Consider the following 17,500-nt stretch of genomic DNA (forward strand, 5'->3'; position numbering starts at 1 on the left):
GGTCAAGCTGGCCATGGCATGTCTAACTGGGTATGAGCTGGCCAATCAGCATGGTGAAGCTGGCCAAGAGCAGGTCTAACTGGGTATGAGCTGGCCAATCAGCATGGTGAAGCTGGCCAAGAACAGGTCTAACTGGGTATGAGCTGTTCAACCAGCATGGTGAAGCTGGTCATGAAGCTGGTCTAGCTGAGTATGAGCTGGTCAATCAGCTAGTGCTAGAAGCTTGTCTGAGCTGGTACCTGGTCAACTCCCTACCAGCTGTTTCAAAACCTAGCTTGAGCTATCTTTTCAGCAGGGTAGACACTGTAGGTGACTGGGCAATTAGGGTAGACTCAGGACAGAGACGCAGGCAGACACATACTGTAGGTGACCCAAAATTGGTATAGACTCAGGTCATAGGAGAGTCACAACAGACGTTACTACTTAAAAGACACAGTGATCCTCATTGGGTTCATCCAACTTCAGACTAGAGATTCAGGAAACGGCAATATTCTCAGAGTGTGCCTTTGTTTCCCACAGAAAGAGAACGGCTGCTAACAGAGTCAACACTGTACTGTACAGGCCGTTATGTAAAGTAATCTTTATATGCTTCCAAAGAGGTTGTTTGAGCACATAGCTGGTACCAGCTATAACCTTCATGACCTTTAAATAGGCTAAAGTTTGGATATGCACTGTTCTTGCGGGGACATCTTGTTTTGTTCAAGAACCTGTCAGTCTCTCACCTCAAGGAGCTCTAGACGAATGGAACAGTGTGAACAGAACAATGTAGAACACTTATGTAACCCTTAAGATATATGGAAAGTATGAGGGGCAAAAAGCCCGACAGAAAAAAAAGCAAGAAAGCGGTTTCTGTTTTCACAGACAACTCCTCATCTCACGTCAACCAAAATACATACAGTATGTTACATTATGCACATCATTTGAAGCATTTTACCCACTATTTGAAATATAATGCAGTTGCAAGTGTAGGGAACCACATTTCCCACTATCCCGCAGGACAATTCCAATGTCCACCCCACATGACGTCTAGCTCGGTTCAGCCAATCCCGTAATGGCGGGAGCAATAAACTTTCCCTGTATAAGAGCAAGACACGTTCTTGGGATCTCTCCTCTTCTTCTCTTCACTTGCTTTTTCGACGCCCTTTTCTTCACCTCATCTGCTCCGAGACTCGGACAGAGGCTGAATTCTGCACAGCGCACCACCAGGCCTACGGACACACCTAGTTTACCTCGCGGTAACTTAGTGGCCTATATGGAGTGGAAACTGGTGTATGCGGAGCGCGTTATATATTTTATTAAACCCGGTCTGTTTTGGCGTCACATAGATGTGAGAGCCGAGTTAAAGCCAAATGCCAATAATGTAATGTAATGTAATAGGTGTTTATCAGGAAGAAACAGTCACTTTGACCATTCTTATTCCGATAAAATGGATCCGACCACTGAAGGGGGTGTACCTATTTCCAAAACATGTATTGCCATTACATCATTACCTCTCCCTACATGACCCCCCCCTCCTCCCCCAATCCTGTTGGTACATGCCTGGGGAAGACATCAATATTGCACATGCTAATATGAAGCTGATTTAAATATTTAATCATGACAAGAAAAAGTGTGTTTAGAAGAGGTCTAATGCTGTGTTGCATACAAGCGGAGACATCAATATTCAATTGTGCCTGCTATGTCCAAAGCGGACATATTCTATTGATGACACACACTGTGGCTCCACACAAATGTAATCATCCACAGATAAGCCCACATTTAGTCATATTCTGAATGTAAAATAATGCTGTGAGAAAATATGAGCTCATCTATAAATCAAGTGGAGGATTAATTATGATGATTGCCTCCCTGTTTTATTTTTCCATATTTAGTAAAGCAATATTTTTAGCGATTGTAACAGCTATGGACCATATGGCTGCCTGCGCAACTGGGATTGGAGGTTTGCTATTCGCTGTTCAGAGTTGCATGATACATGATACCATATTGAGCCAACAGTATGTTTTAGAAAAAGGACAGAACACATTTATCATTCATTAACGATATGATTAAAAATGCACTTCCAGTGGAATACATTCACACTCTCCAGAGTTCACGTATAAATGTATGCTCTTGATTTCTGAGTCTGTTTTTCCTCTATGTGCAATGCTGGTATTATGAATACTGTACTGTTCTTTGCATGCATGTCCTATGGTCATTGTGCTTCTACTGTACTGTACTGCGCAGTGTGTGTCTCGCACGGTCACCAGCCAATTTTGATTGACAGCGGCTTCAGAAAGTATCCAGACCCCTTCAGTTTTTGCACACTTTATTGTGTTATAGGTTGAATGGATAAAATTGCCATTTGTGTTTTTTTTGCAAAAATGTCTAAACACATGTTTTTGTTTTTGTCATTACGAGCTGTCGAGTGTCGATTCGATCGGAAATTTTGTACATTTCAAATGAAATCTACAGCGCAATCAAGTGTGCAAAAAGTGAAGGGGGTCTAACTACTTTCTGAAGCCACCGTGCAATGAGCAGGGGTGATCCTCATTGGGCGTGCTTGCAGCAAATCGGATAGTGCCCTGGCAGCGTGTGACTGAAGATTCCCGGGGAGGCAGAAGCGTGGGATCATTGCATAACTGCGGAAAAAAAGGCGATTCTAATAATAACACCCACCCCCCCCACCCCCCACCCCCCGATTTCACCCCCACAGTAATTATTGGACTGGCCTGGAGGGAGCTAATGGCTGCTGGCTGACACCGGCTCCCTCCGGGACCGGGAGATGTGCTCAGCCCAATGCTTCCTGCGTAGCTTAGGCCATTAGCACACAAAAAAAATGCTCAAGGGTGGGACCAGAATAGACGGTAAAAATCCCAGAGGCATCAGTCAGACTCCATTCCGGTAAATCGCAAAAGAATAACGGCCAATCATCGGCTCCATTCAATCCAGACAAATGGCGTCAAAGCAATTCCATAGCAATTACCTGAAAAGCAATGATGTAAATATCTTTTCTTTCACTTGAACCTATTTCAACTTAACATGTACAGTACAGCTCTGTGAATTACACTGATATCATGTACATAGCAGCTCTGTGAATTACACTGATATCATGTGCTGAATTACACTGATATCATGTACAGAACAACTCTGTGAATTACACCGATATCATGTGCTGAATTACACTGATATCATGTACAGAACAGCTCTGTGAATTACACTGATATCATATACAGAATTACACTGATATCATGTGCAGAACAGCTCTGTGAAGTACCCTGCTATCATGTACAGAATTACACTGATATCATGTGCAGAACAGCTCTGTGAAGTACCCTGCTATCATGTACAGAATTACACTGTTATCATGTGCAGAACAGCTCTGTGAATTACACTGATATCATGTACAGAACAGATCTGTGAATTACACTGATATCATGTGCAGAATTACACTGATATCATGTACAGAACAGCTCTGTGAATTACACTGATATCATGTGCAGATTTACACTGATATCATGTACAGAATTAAACTGATATCACATACAGAATTACACTGATATCATGTGCAGAATTACACTGACATCATGTACAGAGCAGCTCTGTGAATTACACTGATATCATGTACAAAAGAGCCATTTAGCACCACCTCCACACAGAGATGTTTCATCTCATGTGTGAAGGCAGAAGGAGATCTACTTCCTACAGTTTCATCCCGAGAGACCCGGCGGTTTCTGGCAGCACAACAGGATAATTATCTTTCCACAGCGGCTGTAAATATATCATTTTATAAAGATTTCTCGCTACTGTTTCTTCCCTTGGCTCTGTACAGCACGCGACATCACTAAACCTGGGAAAAGAGAAGAAAAGTGTGAATCTGGAGTGAAAAGGCTTTGAATAAGAGCAGGGCAGATCCGACACATACTGTTGAGGAAAGGCGAGGTCGTTAGTAAGCATAATCAGGACAGAGTCAGGCGGAACGCTTATCCTTCTACTTCTCAGAGATGAAGGCGCGATTGTGATTTGAAGTGGACGCTCTCCAAAGGGGGGGGGGGACATGTCCTCCGCTGATTATTCACGGGGGGAGCGAACATCACGGGGGCGCGTTCAGTCCGTAAGGCGAGAACAACGACGGCACGTGAGCGACACGATCGTGTGCCACGCCCGCGGGTACGCCTCCCTCTCTGTCTTCCTGAGGAGACGGGACAATCTGAGGCTGCCTGGCTTTTTGATTAGAGTTTCCTTTTAGAAGAAGTCACGCCGGAGGGGGGGTGGCGGTGGATATGGAGGAGGGTGGTGTCTGTCGGGGTAATGGGAAACGTATTGGATTGTCAAGTGCTGTGCAGCGTCATTCATCCAGAATAACTCGGCCCCACACGCCCAGTGATGCCGGGTGGGGGGGGGAGGCTGGGGCGGAGGCTGGGGGGGGGGGCGGAGGCTGGGGGGGCTGATGACTGGACAGGAAAGTTGAGTGAGGAGGAGATGGGCAGGGACTGTCGACTGCTCTCAGCATCTTCACCGAGGCCTTTTAAATTCCTCTAATGCTGATTACACTTTGGTGGTCTTTTCCACTCCGTTACCATAGCTTTTTTAGGGATGACTATAAGGTTAATAGTTTCATTATCTGCAAGCACATAAGAAAACGCCTCAATAACCCAGGCGCAAATTTAAAGGTATAGTCCGCTTTCTGTGTTTTTTTTTGGGGGGTTTTATTTCAGTCTTAGATTGGATGTTTTTGACCGGCCCAGTCAGGTTTCGTGTGCATCCAAGGTTTACGATGACAGATACTGGGCATTTGGGGGTTTGTGGTCTTAAGCAAGTAGGTACACCTCATATAACTCAAAAACAGCTTGTGCAATGACATTATCTTTTCAGAGGCTATGCATATGAAAAGATCGATTTTATAGTATTTATTCACAAGTAAACAGAAACATAAATTGTTATATTGTGCCAGCCTTTATTTCATTCAGCACAGTGGTCCTATGCACCATAAGAAATAGTTCCAACCAAAAGTAATAATAAAGTTGTTTTTTAAGTAATAATATACATTTGTGCAACCTGAGTGCCTTTTCTGGTGCAAGCTGAAAAACCGGATTTGATTTATAAATTATTTTTAATTTACAGACGAGACAACTGTTCAGCTTTTAATTGTGTACAACCCAGGTGTAAAATCCAGATCTGACCCTTGATATCACCTTGAAATTACCAGCCACCAGCTGTTTCATACATAGCTTGAGCTGGTCAAACCATGTTGAGTATGGAGCTGGTCTGAACTGGTCATCCAGCTACCAGCTGTTTCAAAACCTAGCTTCAATCTGTCTAAGCATGTTAGATTTCTGCCCACCGACGTCCGCGCCAGGTGAGGTGGATGCTCTTACCAAACCAGGCCTGTTGGTCCCCTTCAACCTCGATGGCCAGGCCGAAGTCGGCCAGCTTCACCGCTGCCCCCTTGGACTTGGACGCCAGCAGCAGGTTCTCTGGCTGTCGGTACGGTGGGGGTAAGAACAGAGAGTGAGAGAGGCGGGAATCAGAGACAGGCTCCCTCACTCCTGGTGATCGTTGGATTCAGCAGGACGCATATGCCTTACCTTACAGTTACTTCATCTTCATCCAATGCAACTTACAGTTGATTAGCCTAAGCAGGGAACAATCCACCTTGGAGCAATGTGAGGTTAAGGGCCTTGCTCAAGGGCCCAACAGCTATGTGGATCTTATAGTGGCTTGAACCACCAGCCTTCTAGGTCCCTATCCTGTACCTTAGCCACTAGGCAACAGGGTGCCCCTGATGTGCAATGATGTGCAGCTGATGTGTGCGTGTGTGTATGTGCATATGCGTGTGGTGTGTGTGTGCATGTGTTTGTGTGTGTGCATATGCGTGTGGTGTGTGTGTGCATGTGTGTTTGTGTGTGTGTGTGTGTGTGCGTGTGTGTGTGTGTGTGTGTGTGTGCATGTGTGTATGTGCACATGCGTGTGGTGTGTGTGTGCATGTGTTTGTGTGTGTGTGTGCCTGGATGTGTTTTTCCTTTCAGATTTGTGTCACTCATGCAGTGATTGGTTTTGGCAGGTGTGGAATTGAGCTAATGAATGGAGCAGCACAGGGGAGTAGGGTGGAGAGTAACACAGGGCAGTAGAGTGGAGAGTAACACAGGGCAGTAGAGTGGAGAGTAACACAGGGCAGTAGAGTGGAGAGTAACACAGGGGAGTAGGGTGGAGAGTAACACAGGGGAATAAGATATTTTTCCAGTCACATGCAATAAACCTCTCCTTCATCTAATTCCCAGGCAAATAAAACACAAAATCAATCTCTCAATTACCCAGCACAGTGTGCCACCCAGGCTCTGAGTCAACCCAGGGACCTCTCTGAGCCTCCCTGGGTCCAGAGACGCATTAGCCTCATGTCAACACTCCCTCTACACGGCCCTCTCTCTCTCTCTCCTTCTCTCCATCTCTCTTCTTCCCACTCTCGCTCCATCTCTCTCTCCCACTTTCGCTCCATCTCTCTCTTCCTCTCTCGCTCCATCTCTCTCTCCCACTCTCGCTCCATCTCTCTCTCCCACTCTCGCTCCATCTCTCTCTCCCTCTCTCGCTCCATCTCTCTCTCCCTCTGTCTCTCCTTCTCTCTCTCACTCTGAACTCTCTCTCTCTCAGCTCACCAAACAGAAATAGACTTTTTTTTTTTTTTCGTCAATGACAGAACCAAGGGGACCAGTGACTGGGACAGGTCTATTAACACCTTGTAGTTGTGTGTAATGACAGTTCAGGTATGTCACATGCTAGTTGGAGGTGCCGGAAGAAGGACCTCTCCTTCTGGGGACTCGGAATGATGTAATTAACCTTTTGAGGACCTCCAGACCCGGGGGACCCCCCTCCTGTACAGTCTTCGGAGAAAGCCTCCTCTCATCTCTCTTTCTCTCTCTCTCTCTCCCTCCCTCTGTTTCCCAACTGCCATTCTAGACACAGTGAACTTGTTTATTTTGGACTGTAAAACACTTTAATGTTACCTCAAGTGTGAATAAGCGTGTGTGTGCGTGTGTGGGTACTGTCTAACTATGAACAGTGCATATAGTCACATTTCTTATCTTGGACATTTCTTTCGTCACTGCTGTAGCAGAAATATTGGTCTTAAAAAGAAAAAGAATTCGTGTTGGAGAAATGTACCTGCATATGCTGCACCAGTATATTTTTGGGCATATGTATCGTTGTATTTAAATTGTTGAAATTGATCATTGCATTACAGTTATTTAGCTGATGCTTTTTATCCAAACAAATGACTTGAAGTTATAAAGTAAAGTAAAGTAATGCTGTATCAAGGCCCTTGCTCAAGGGCCGAACAGCTGCATGGATCTTATCGTGGCTACAACGGGCCTTGAACCAACAACCTTCCGGGTCCCAGTCATGCACCTGAGCCACTAGCGGCCCCAAACAATGACCTGTCTGTAATTGGTCAACAGCAGACTGTCACTCACCTTGAGATCTCTGTGGACCACGCCCATCTGATGGCAGTGAAGGACAGCCTCCAAGATCTGCTGGATACAATGGCTGCAGGAAAAGTGCGGAAAACAGGGAGAAAGACAAACATTTAACGTCCGACCGCCCGTAAACATTTAACATCACACCGCCCATAAACGTTTAACTTCAGACCGCCCGTAAACGATTCACATCACACCGCCCGTAAACATCTAACTTCAGACCGCCCATTAACGATTCACGATTAAGACCGCCTGTAAAAGTTTAGCTTAAGACTGCCCATAAACATTGAACTTAAGACCGCCTGTAAACGTTTAACTTAAGACCGCCCGTGAACATTTAACTTCAGACCACCCATAAACGTTAAGCTTAAGACCGCCTGTAAAAGTTTAGCTTAAGGCTGCCCGTAAACAGTGAACTTAAGACCGCCTGTAAACGTTTAACTTAAGACCGCCCGTAACGTTTAACATCAGACTGCCCGTAAACTTTTAACGTCAGACCGCCCGTAAACGTTTAACGCCAGACTGCCTGTAAACTTTTAACATCAGACGGCCTGTAAACTTTTTACGTCAGACGGCCTGTAAACTTTTAACATCAGACGGCCTGTAAACTTTTAACATCAGACCGCCCGTAAACGTCCATCGGTGCTGCTCATGTTTCGCCTCATAATTGATACGGAGGACCTGGAGAAGGGCACCTCTTCTCGAAACGAGCATTTGAAGCCCGTTTGAATTATACGTCGGGAATCCATTACGCCGAGGGGCTTCTCGTTAGCATGCTAATCCGCCCGGCGGGCCCCCCTGCGGGGTGGAGGAAACGCGGTCCCACAGGCCAAACCAGTCCGAGCCCTCCATCTAGTCTCTGTTCTGTTCTGTTCTGTTCTGTCACTTTATCGCCCAGCACGTCTGCTTCCATTTCATCCCGTTTCCTGCTCTGACCGGGCTCCCGCGGCCCGGCTGATCGATGGAAGAGCCCGATCGATACTGCGCCACTTTCTGACAGGACACTGGCCCTTATTAGGGCCACGACTGAACGCCTCACCTCGGAGCACAGGGAACGACCGGAAAGTGAAATCTGTATCTGTATCTGTAAAATGTAAATGTAAATGTAATGTAAATGTATCTGTACATGATAAAGTATTCTGCTCTTAGTGGCCGACAAAAGACTAGTTCGTAATTTTTTCACCGCCAAAACAAAAACAAAATAAAAAATAAAAAAATTCTTCAACTCCTGTAGTGCCGTTTTATAGTTTAAAGAGTGTTTGATGTTTATTTCCGTTTCTATTGAGTATAATATATTGAAATACAGTATATCATGCCAATAAAATCTGTTCAATGTCATTGCTTTGAGGGGGAGAGAGAGCAAACAAGTAGACTAAGAAAGTGTGAGATACTGTTTGAAAGAGAGAGTGAGAGGTTAGAGAGAGAGCAGAGAAGCAGAGTGAGATACTGTTTGAAAGAGAGTGACAGAGAGAGAGAGAAGAGAGAGTAGAAAGCTTGAGAGGTGACAGAGACAGCGGGAGAGAGAGTAGAGAGAGCAAACAAGTAGTACAGAGTGAGAGAGTGAGTGAGAGGGTAAAGGGAGGGAGAGAGATGGTAGAGAGAGAGAGAGAGAGAGGGCGAGGACGGAGAGAAAGAACAGAGAGACGCACAGGTGGCCGGGGCACACACACACCTGGCGTCCGCTTCGCTGTAGTACTCTCGGGCCACGATATCTTCAAAGAGCTCTCCTCCCGTCACCCTGGGGACAGGAAGAAAGGCTGCGATTGGCCGGGAAGATCAGAAGACCACCAATCACCGGAGAGCATGCCAGCGACACACGCAGCTTCCGTTTTCTTCTCTGGTTTTTTTTCTATTCATGTATTTTTCTTTAGAACGCTGGCTTCCCATTTAATTGTGGGCAAAGTGGGGAGTGTGGAGAGTTTGCGGCCAACGGTTTATGGCGTTTATGGATAACAGCTCGGCTGAAGCCTTGACTCTAATATTAATCTAATATTAGCTTAGCTGAGACCCTCGCCGGGCGCACCGCTAAAATGTTCTCTGCGTTTCGAAAAAAACGTCATTACATAAGCAGTGGAGGGAGGGTGCTTCAATGTGAGCACAGCTTGAGACCGAGGAAGCAAGCTGTTCCCCCAGTACCCCCCACCACCCTCCCGTATCTTAAAAAGACCATTTTCGTGTTCTTGGATTCCCTCCTGGCTTTGTGTAACCTCCACACCTCTGCTATCCGTCTCCCTCATTAATGGACAGCGGGGCCTCGCACTGGTGACCTCCCGGGCCCCTGGTGACAGAGGGAGCCCAAATGGAAGGTGGTGGGCAGGGTCACCCCACTATCACAGAGCTCAGGAGACAGCAGCGGGGCATTATGGGAAAAGAAACAGAAGAGCCAAAATGGCTCCCTGTCCTTAAGCCTGGGCACTTTTACACAGGGACGGACTGTTCATCGCCTTTCTTTGTTGGCACGGAAACGTGTTGGCCTTGTCATCTCAGTTATGTCTTTTACACAGGGATCCAACCTGGTGCAGAACAGAGCAAGGATTGTTATGGGATGAAAGACACAACATTAGATATTAAATATGAATTACATACAAAACTGTATTTAATTATACAGACAGATCGATAAATATGTAAATGAATAAAGCATTGATAATGGATCATACTGTATGTTAGGGCCATATATTGTACCTGCCAATCCCAATTTATCCTTGGATTATTACATTTGATTGGGTCTGTATGCAATTTACAGAACAGGCCAGTCAGCCCAGCAATGCTCACCATTTTCCTGCCACTAACGCGTACCGAATGCTTCATTTATTTAAAGACTAGACAGTACCCAGCACCATATCTCGCCTGGTTTTGAAACCCCCTTGAGTTTCTGCCTCCACGCCGTGTAGTCTAACATACTCTTTTGTTAGGGTTTGTTAAAGTTCTGCGGTCGGGTTGGCGTTCACAGGTTCCGTCAGAAAGCTGAAAACTCCCGGGAACGCCGAACTTCCATGTTCTGCCCACCGAGTTTTCCGCTGCAATCTCCGTCAAGGCAAGCCCACCCGCAGCGCTAAAGACGGAAAATCCCAAAGGCTGCTCCGGCAGCAGGGTTAAAAATACGGTTTTCCAAACGATCTGGCTTCATTTCTCCTCTTGCAAATGTCATTTCAAGGTGGTGGGAAGAAGAAAGGGAATTATGGAAATACTTCACTTTCAAAGTAAATACATTTGCATAACCCTGCTCTTTTGTTTCATAAAAAATAAAAAATAAATGAAACACTCTTCATACCTGTTCCTTCATAAAGACCGAGCGTAATGTCTCACCGCTTCAGGGAGTGAAATTTAAACCGTCTCTCCGTGCGTCTGAGCCCCATGTCCCCATGTTCAGATCTTTGTCCAGTGAAGGGAACGAGAGGCGCTTTGAAGTGGTCCTCGTGCGGACAAGAGCGCCTCATTGTTATTGCTACATTTCAGCATTTCAAAAAGGATGAATCACTTGATTGGTCAGACACCAGTGTGAGTCACATGGGGATGTCAACCCTTTTGGGGGTGAGGGGAGGTACACACAGTGAAACACACACGCACACACACTTGCACGCACACACACACACACACTGAAACCCACTCAAATACACGCACACACAAATGCACACACACACACACACACACACACACACACACTCAAACCCACACAAATCCAAGATAAAATAAGTTCATCGTCAGGAGGGATAAGCAGTACTGTGGTTTGAGGGTGTTGACCCTTGAATTGTACCTTTAAAGGGATCAATTACTTTCTGTGGATTTTTGATATTGCAGCACATCATTTTTGTAGTGTATGTGTTTCATTGACCCAAACAGTTTTTGACCTTACTCCGATTCGCATGGATTTCCTGTACCAGCAACAGCGAGTACATTGTCAAAAAGGTCTGTAAATATCAAAAATATCCTTCATCACAAAAACTCGGAGAAAAAAACAAACAAACACTGAAACAGAAATAATATTTTTTTTATACTGCAAAAACTCACATTAAATAGGTCTGACAATACTAAGCATTGCTGAAGGAGCTTAAGTCTTTTTCCAGGTAAATGAAACACACAGCTGGGAGCAATAGGAACTGTCCTGTCACAGTACAATGCCATGATTTTAAACTGAGTGGAAAACAAATTTCTTTTCTTTTTTTTAATCGGTGTCAAAAAACACAATAGAAATCTGAGGTAGCTACAGCAGGTGGTGTTCTTAATCCTGTAACATCACTGTCATTTTGAAAGTGTGTCGGAAGGAAAAAGGGGGAGGGGGGGGGGTTGTAAATTGACAAAAATAACAAAAACAGGTCAGAAAATGGCGCTGGCGCTGTTACCAGCGGAGTGGGGCTTAGCCCGTCCGAGGGCAGCAGTCGGGCGGACGGCAGACGTCAGCGGAGCGATATCCGACTCGGGCGACTGCAGGCCATCTGGCTTTGTTGTGCCTGGTTTGTGTTTTTTTTTTTTTTGCCCTTCCTGTTTTTCACAGCGTAACTACCCGAAAGCTGTCGCTCCAGTCATCAGCGACAGCCACGCTGATGAGATAAGAGAGGCTGGCTGGAACGCCTCCTTCCATCCCTCAGACACCGCGAGGAGGCGAGGACCCCCCCCCCCCTTCCAAACCCCCGCCACCCGCCCCCGCTCACGCGCCGGGGAGATCCCCCTTCCAGCGGGAAGGAGCACATCGATTTACTCCGGACAGGCCACTGTGAGTGGGCGCTAGGAAACAACATCGATCTGTGTAATTGGACGGCTCACAGGGGGCCCGGGGCGGGGGGGGGGGGGGGGGTGGGTGGTCATGACCTGGGATGTCAGCTGCTGGATGTCTCTATACGGAGGCCAGCGGGGGTCGAACCTGCAGCTTCATCAACAACCCACACCACAGCAACATGTGCATTTTATTTTGGTGTTTATTGACCCACCCCTCAAGACAAATGGCGCCCATGGCAAACACCTATTGCATGTCATCTGCGCCTAGCACTGGAGCCCTGGGTAGAATAACGTAAAACGCGACTGAGCTGACCTTGTGGGATTCACAGAGAGAATGCAATATTACACATTGATCTGCTAATAAACAATGGGTTATTAAAAAACAGTCGTTCAAATAATTCAAGGAAGAGGCGGACTCACAGGTCAAAGATAAGGTAGTGGTGTCCCTCCTCTGAGATGGAGTCATGAAGTCGCACTGGAGGAGAGAGAGAGAGAGAGAGAGAGAGAGAGAGAGAGAGAGAGAGAGAGAGAGAGAGAGAGAGAGGGAGAGAGGGAGAGAGAGGGAGAGAGAGAGAGGTACAAACCATCACCATCAGACAGACTGCCTTTTCCATCTTGATTCTAGGAGGATTCATCGATTGTGAACAAGAGCAGGAGTAGTATACCTGAAAGAGCAGGAGTAGTGTAGCAGAAAAGCCCGATGCTCTTCCCTCAGTTTGCCCAGGTACTCACCGGCCCACGCGCTAACAAGCCTGTTTCAGCTGAGACCGACAGTGACGCTGTTACCCGAGCCGTCGCTGCTAGTGTAATTAGCCCGAGTGAAAGGTGTGTGGTCCCTACTGTAACCTCGAGTCCGAAAAACAAGGCGTACAGACGGAGACATACGCTGGCTTCACATACAGAGGAGGATATCAAACATAGTGCATAGAGACAGGAGAATTTTGCATTGTGGGTCTGTGTATGTGTGTGTGTGTCTGTGTGTGTGTATGTATGTGTGTGTGTGTGCCTGTGTGCTTGTACCTGCGTGTGTGTCTGTGTGTACCTGTGAGCGTGTGTATTTCTGTGTGTGTGTGAGTGTGTGTGCATGCGTGTGTATGTGCGGGTGTGTGTGTGTGCTTGTACCTGCATGTGTGTCTGTGTGTACCTGTGAGCGTGTGTGTATTTCTGTGTGTTTGTGTGTGTATGTGCGTATGTGTGTGTGTGCGTGCGTGCGTGCGTGTGTGTGTATGTACGTGTGTGTGTGTGCGTGCGTGCGTGTGTGTGTATGTACGTGTGTGTGTGTGCGTGCGTGCGTGCGTGTATGTGTGTGCACATCTCATTAGTGCACAGAAGTACAGGGATGTGTGGGTGCAGAAGGAAGCAGAGCTCTACAGTTTTCTATTCCTTTCCCTCTAAGCGCCAGCACAGAGCAGCGTTTCTCTGTTATGTAAGCACAAAACTGCCGTTTCAACCTGCGCTGCCGTATAAGGGCTCCATTCTGGCTCTGTTTCCCAAAGACGGGCTCAGTTCAGGAGCAAATCCACATCCCACATACCGGGGCGCCTTTTCATGAGTCGAAAAGTCAAAAAGTCCTCAGTTCGCACAATTAAATGACAGTCCAGGGCTTTCGGCTTTGTAATCAGCAGGTTGCAGGTTTGACACTACTGTCACTACTCTGGTATCCTTTTAGAACAGGGCTCTTAATACAAAATGGACTCCATAAATACATACATACATATATATATACATATACATATACATACATAAAAAAAATACATGATAGGCCGTATAAAGGTATTGCGTGTAAAATGTAATCTGCAGCTTGGCGTGCGTGTGTGTGTGTGTGTGGCCCCGTGGATTGGTGTGTGTGGGCGGGGAGGTATAACCCTCCACTCAATCACCATATAACCTTTCAGTCAGGAGGTCAATAGCAGGGCTGTTACTTCGGGGCGCTTTCAGCCCAATCAATGATATCTGTCGCGTAACGGCTTCCTGTAAAAAGGGATGTTATAGATCACAGATCTCGTGACTGATAGGCCGACAAGGTCTTCATCCGGCCCCCTTTTTTGCGGACGTTTATGTGCGCATGCATGTCGTGAGCGAGGATAGAGGAACATTATTCACGCGGACGGCACGGGGGGGGGGGCAGGGACCAGGAGGCGAGGAGGGGAGGAGGGGAGGAGGGGAGGAAGGTGGGCAGACGAGATAAAACATCTCCTTTACGCCCACGGTCAGTCCGTGAATACAAAGAGAAACGGCCGTGTCGGAACGCCGGGGGGACCTTCCTGAGCCTACGCTCGGAAGCTCGGGAATACTTCTAAAATCCCGGCCTCTGGAGACGAAGGCCAGTTGTCAGGTCCGGAATGGGAAATCGGGAAAAACCAAGGACATTTTCCTGTGTAGGTTTTTACCCCCGGGTCTTCCCAGTCCTGCTTTACAGTGTGACCTTACCTATGAAAAACGTATGAAGTATTTTTTTTCCCAGCTCTAGCATAAAATTCATACGCTGTCCAGATTCATTTCAATTTTGCTCAGTTTTTGTCAGTTTTCCGTACTACATCATTCGTCTGATCGCTGCAATGCCTTGCCTCTCCATCAGTCTTTTTGAATAACATTTCACTTTCATCTGTCAGGCTGCTCCCCACGAAGCAAGCACAGTAATTTTGTGATGAAGGGCTGGTAGAAATAAGATTTGTGTGATGGATGGCTCGAGAGAAAAAAAATGCTACCGATACAGAAATCTGCCAGTCGGCATCTGATGTGCCTCTGAAACCTCCATGCTCTATGGGGAACATGCGGTGCAGTCTGGGATATCAAGGCCTACACAAACCCCATCGGTGGCTGCGGGTTCGATTCTGTGCTGTACCTCAATCTGCAACCTTCCCACAGTCACAGTCTGAGCTCCCAGTTATACACTGATCTCCCAGTCACACACTGATCTCCCAGTTACACTGAGCTCCCAGTTACACACTGATCTCCCAGTTACACACTGATCTCCCAGTTATGCACTGATCTCCCAGTCACACACTGATCTCCCAGTTATGCACTGATCTCCCAGTCATACACTGACCACCCAGTTACACACAGACCTCCCAGTTATGCACTGATCTCCCAGTCACACACTGACCACCCAGTTATGCACTGATCTCCCAGTTATACACTGATCTCCCAGTCACACACTGACCACCCAGTTATGCACTGATCTCCCAGTTATACACTGATTTCCCAGTCACACACTGACCTCCCTGTTACACACTGACCACCCAGTTATGCACTGATCTCCCAGTTATACACTGATCTCCCAGTCACACACTGACCTCCCAGTCACACTGAGCTCCCAGTTACACACTGATCTCCCAGTCACACACTGACCTCCCAGTCACACTGAGCTCCCAGTCATACACTGGTGTCCCAGTTTGTAGTCCCACTGAAACTCAGAAGTTTAACCCGAGTCTCCACTCCCAGTTCAGCCTCCTTCCCCTCCCCCCATAGGACGATTAGCCAAGGTCATTAGCACCTGTCCACTTCCCCTATGAGCTCAAACCCTGACAGACAGACTTGGCAGTTACATCACACTAATGGCGTTTGGCAGACTTATGCAGAGCGACATACAGTTGATTAGACTAAGCAGGAGACAATCCTCCCCTGGAGCAATGCAGGGTTAAGGGCCCAACGGCTGTGCGGACCTTATTGTGGCTACACCGGGGATCGAACCGGCGACCTTGCAGGTCCCAGTCACGTACCTTAGTCTAATCAACTGTACGTCGCTCTGGATAAGAGTGTCTGCAAAATGCCATTAAGCCTTTCAGTCTGAAGCCCATTATGAAGTGAAAATTGCCTCATGAAATCCATTATATTTATTTAAATAAGTAGGGCAGCCTGTAGAATAGTGGTTAAGGTAAAGGACTGGGACACACAAGGTTGGTGGTTCTAATCCCGGTGTAGCCACAATAAGATCCGCACAGCCGTTAGGGCCCTTGAGCAAGGCCCTTAACGCTGCATTGCATCCAGGGGAGGATTGTCTCCTGCTTAGTCTAATCAACTGTACGTCGTTCTGGATAAGAGCGTCTGCCAAATGCCATTAACATGATGTAATGTAAAGCCTTCACTGTGTGGAGGTCACTGAAGGTGCGTCTGATCCTGACGAGTGGGCAGAGATGCAATTCATGGGCTTCTCTCTGCCTTTTTAAACCGGCAGGAGAAATAACAGAGAGGTCATCAGTACCGCCTGGGCGGCCCAGAGAAGCTCGTTCGCTTCATACTTTTCAGGTCCTCGTTGAGTCACCACAGATGCCCGCGGGTGTTTTTGACCGGTTTTAATAACGCCCATGACTCTGATGCCAAAGGACACGCAAAGGCACCCTGAATCTGTAGAATCTCCAGCTGAATCACAGCTCTTAAAAAAATCTGCCACTTACTCAGTTTCTTTGATTAATAATTTGCTGGGGAATGTGACTTTCCTAATGAGACAGTTGTTCTCTCTCCACTGCGTGCTCTCCCTCTCTTTCTCTCCCCCCCCGCCTTTTTCTCTTGCTCTCTCTCTCTCTCCCCCTCTCTTTTGTTCTCTCTCTCTCTTCATGACACGCTGAGTGGTCTAATAGTTCATCATGGGGTATCATTTATGGAATTATGAAAAATCGAGAGCGTAAAACGTCAGAGAGCAGAAATACACAGATGTGCGTTTGTCCTCCTCGCCGTGTCTCTGCGCCGGTTTCTCAAAAGGCATTGAGGTCGCATTTTGTTTCGCCTCAGACCACTTAAAGGCGCAGGGTCGCAGATTATGTGCGTGGAATGTTCTTAAGTAAAAATTCCAGCGCTGATGTAACATTCACTGCTGGTGACTGAACGCAGTGGAGCTCTGGAACGCAGTCACACAGGCACCAAAACTGCAGAGTAGCAGCACATAACTGTACACATAATTCCAATCTGCTATCTCTAGATCCGAGTGGCACAGTTGCGTCACAGAATTGGACACTCTCCAAACACCCCCCATCTCTCTTTCTCTCTCTCTCTCTCCCTCTCTCTCTCTCTCTCTCTTTCTGCCTCTCTCCCCGAAGCCAGTCATTCTGACACATATTTCAGCGGTCTCTTACTAACCCCTGCCCTGGCTTTCCTCAACACACTCAGTGTGCACAGTATTTATTGTTTTCTGCTATGGCTTATTGATGTGTGTAAGTCCCCCTAACCCTTTTCTGGTTGAAGATTTGTCACTAGGACATAAATGGCTGTTGATACAACAGGAAGGAATAAATGGAATACTTGTGAACACGCAAAGTACTGCAATTCCTTTTAAATAAGTGGCCTCCCTCTGATTAAGGACTGGCATGTACATACAGCAGAAGAAGAAGAAGAAGAAGAAGAAG

General features: G+C 46.8%; 1 protein-coding gene across 2 annotated transcripts in view; it reads right to left on the minus strand.

The window, feature by feature from the left end:
* The window catches only part of LOC133124814 (calcium/calmodulin-dependent protein kinase type II subunit alpha-like), an 87,693-nt gene that overhangs the window by 31,453 nt on the left and 38,740 nt on the right, over positions 1-17,500 (minus strand). For both annotated transcript variants that reach the window (XM_061236322.1, XM_061236321.1), the window contains exons 4-7: positions 12,579-12,633; positions 9,118-9,183; positions 7,443-7,515; positions 5,355-5,457 (exon numbers count right to left, since the gene is read on the minus strand). In XM_061236322.1, coding sequence (XP_061092306.1) covers positions 5,355-5,457; positions 7,443-7,515; positions 9,118-9,183; positions 12,579-12,633 — 297 coding nt within the window. The remainder of the gene's footprint in view (positions 1-5,354; positions 5,458-7,442; positions 7,516-9,117; positions 9,184-12,578; positions 12,634-17,500) is intronic.

Source organism: Conger conger, chromosome 3 (genome assembly GCF_963514075.1).
Source record: "Conger conger chromosome 3, fConCon1.1, whole genome shotgun sequence".
In the NCBI taxonomy this organism is placed as follows: domain Eukaryota; kingdom Metazoa; phylum Chordata; class Actinopteri; order Anguilliformes; family Congridae; genus Conger; species Conger conger.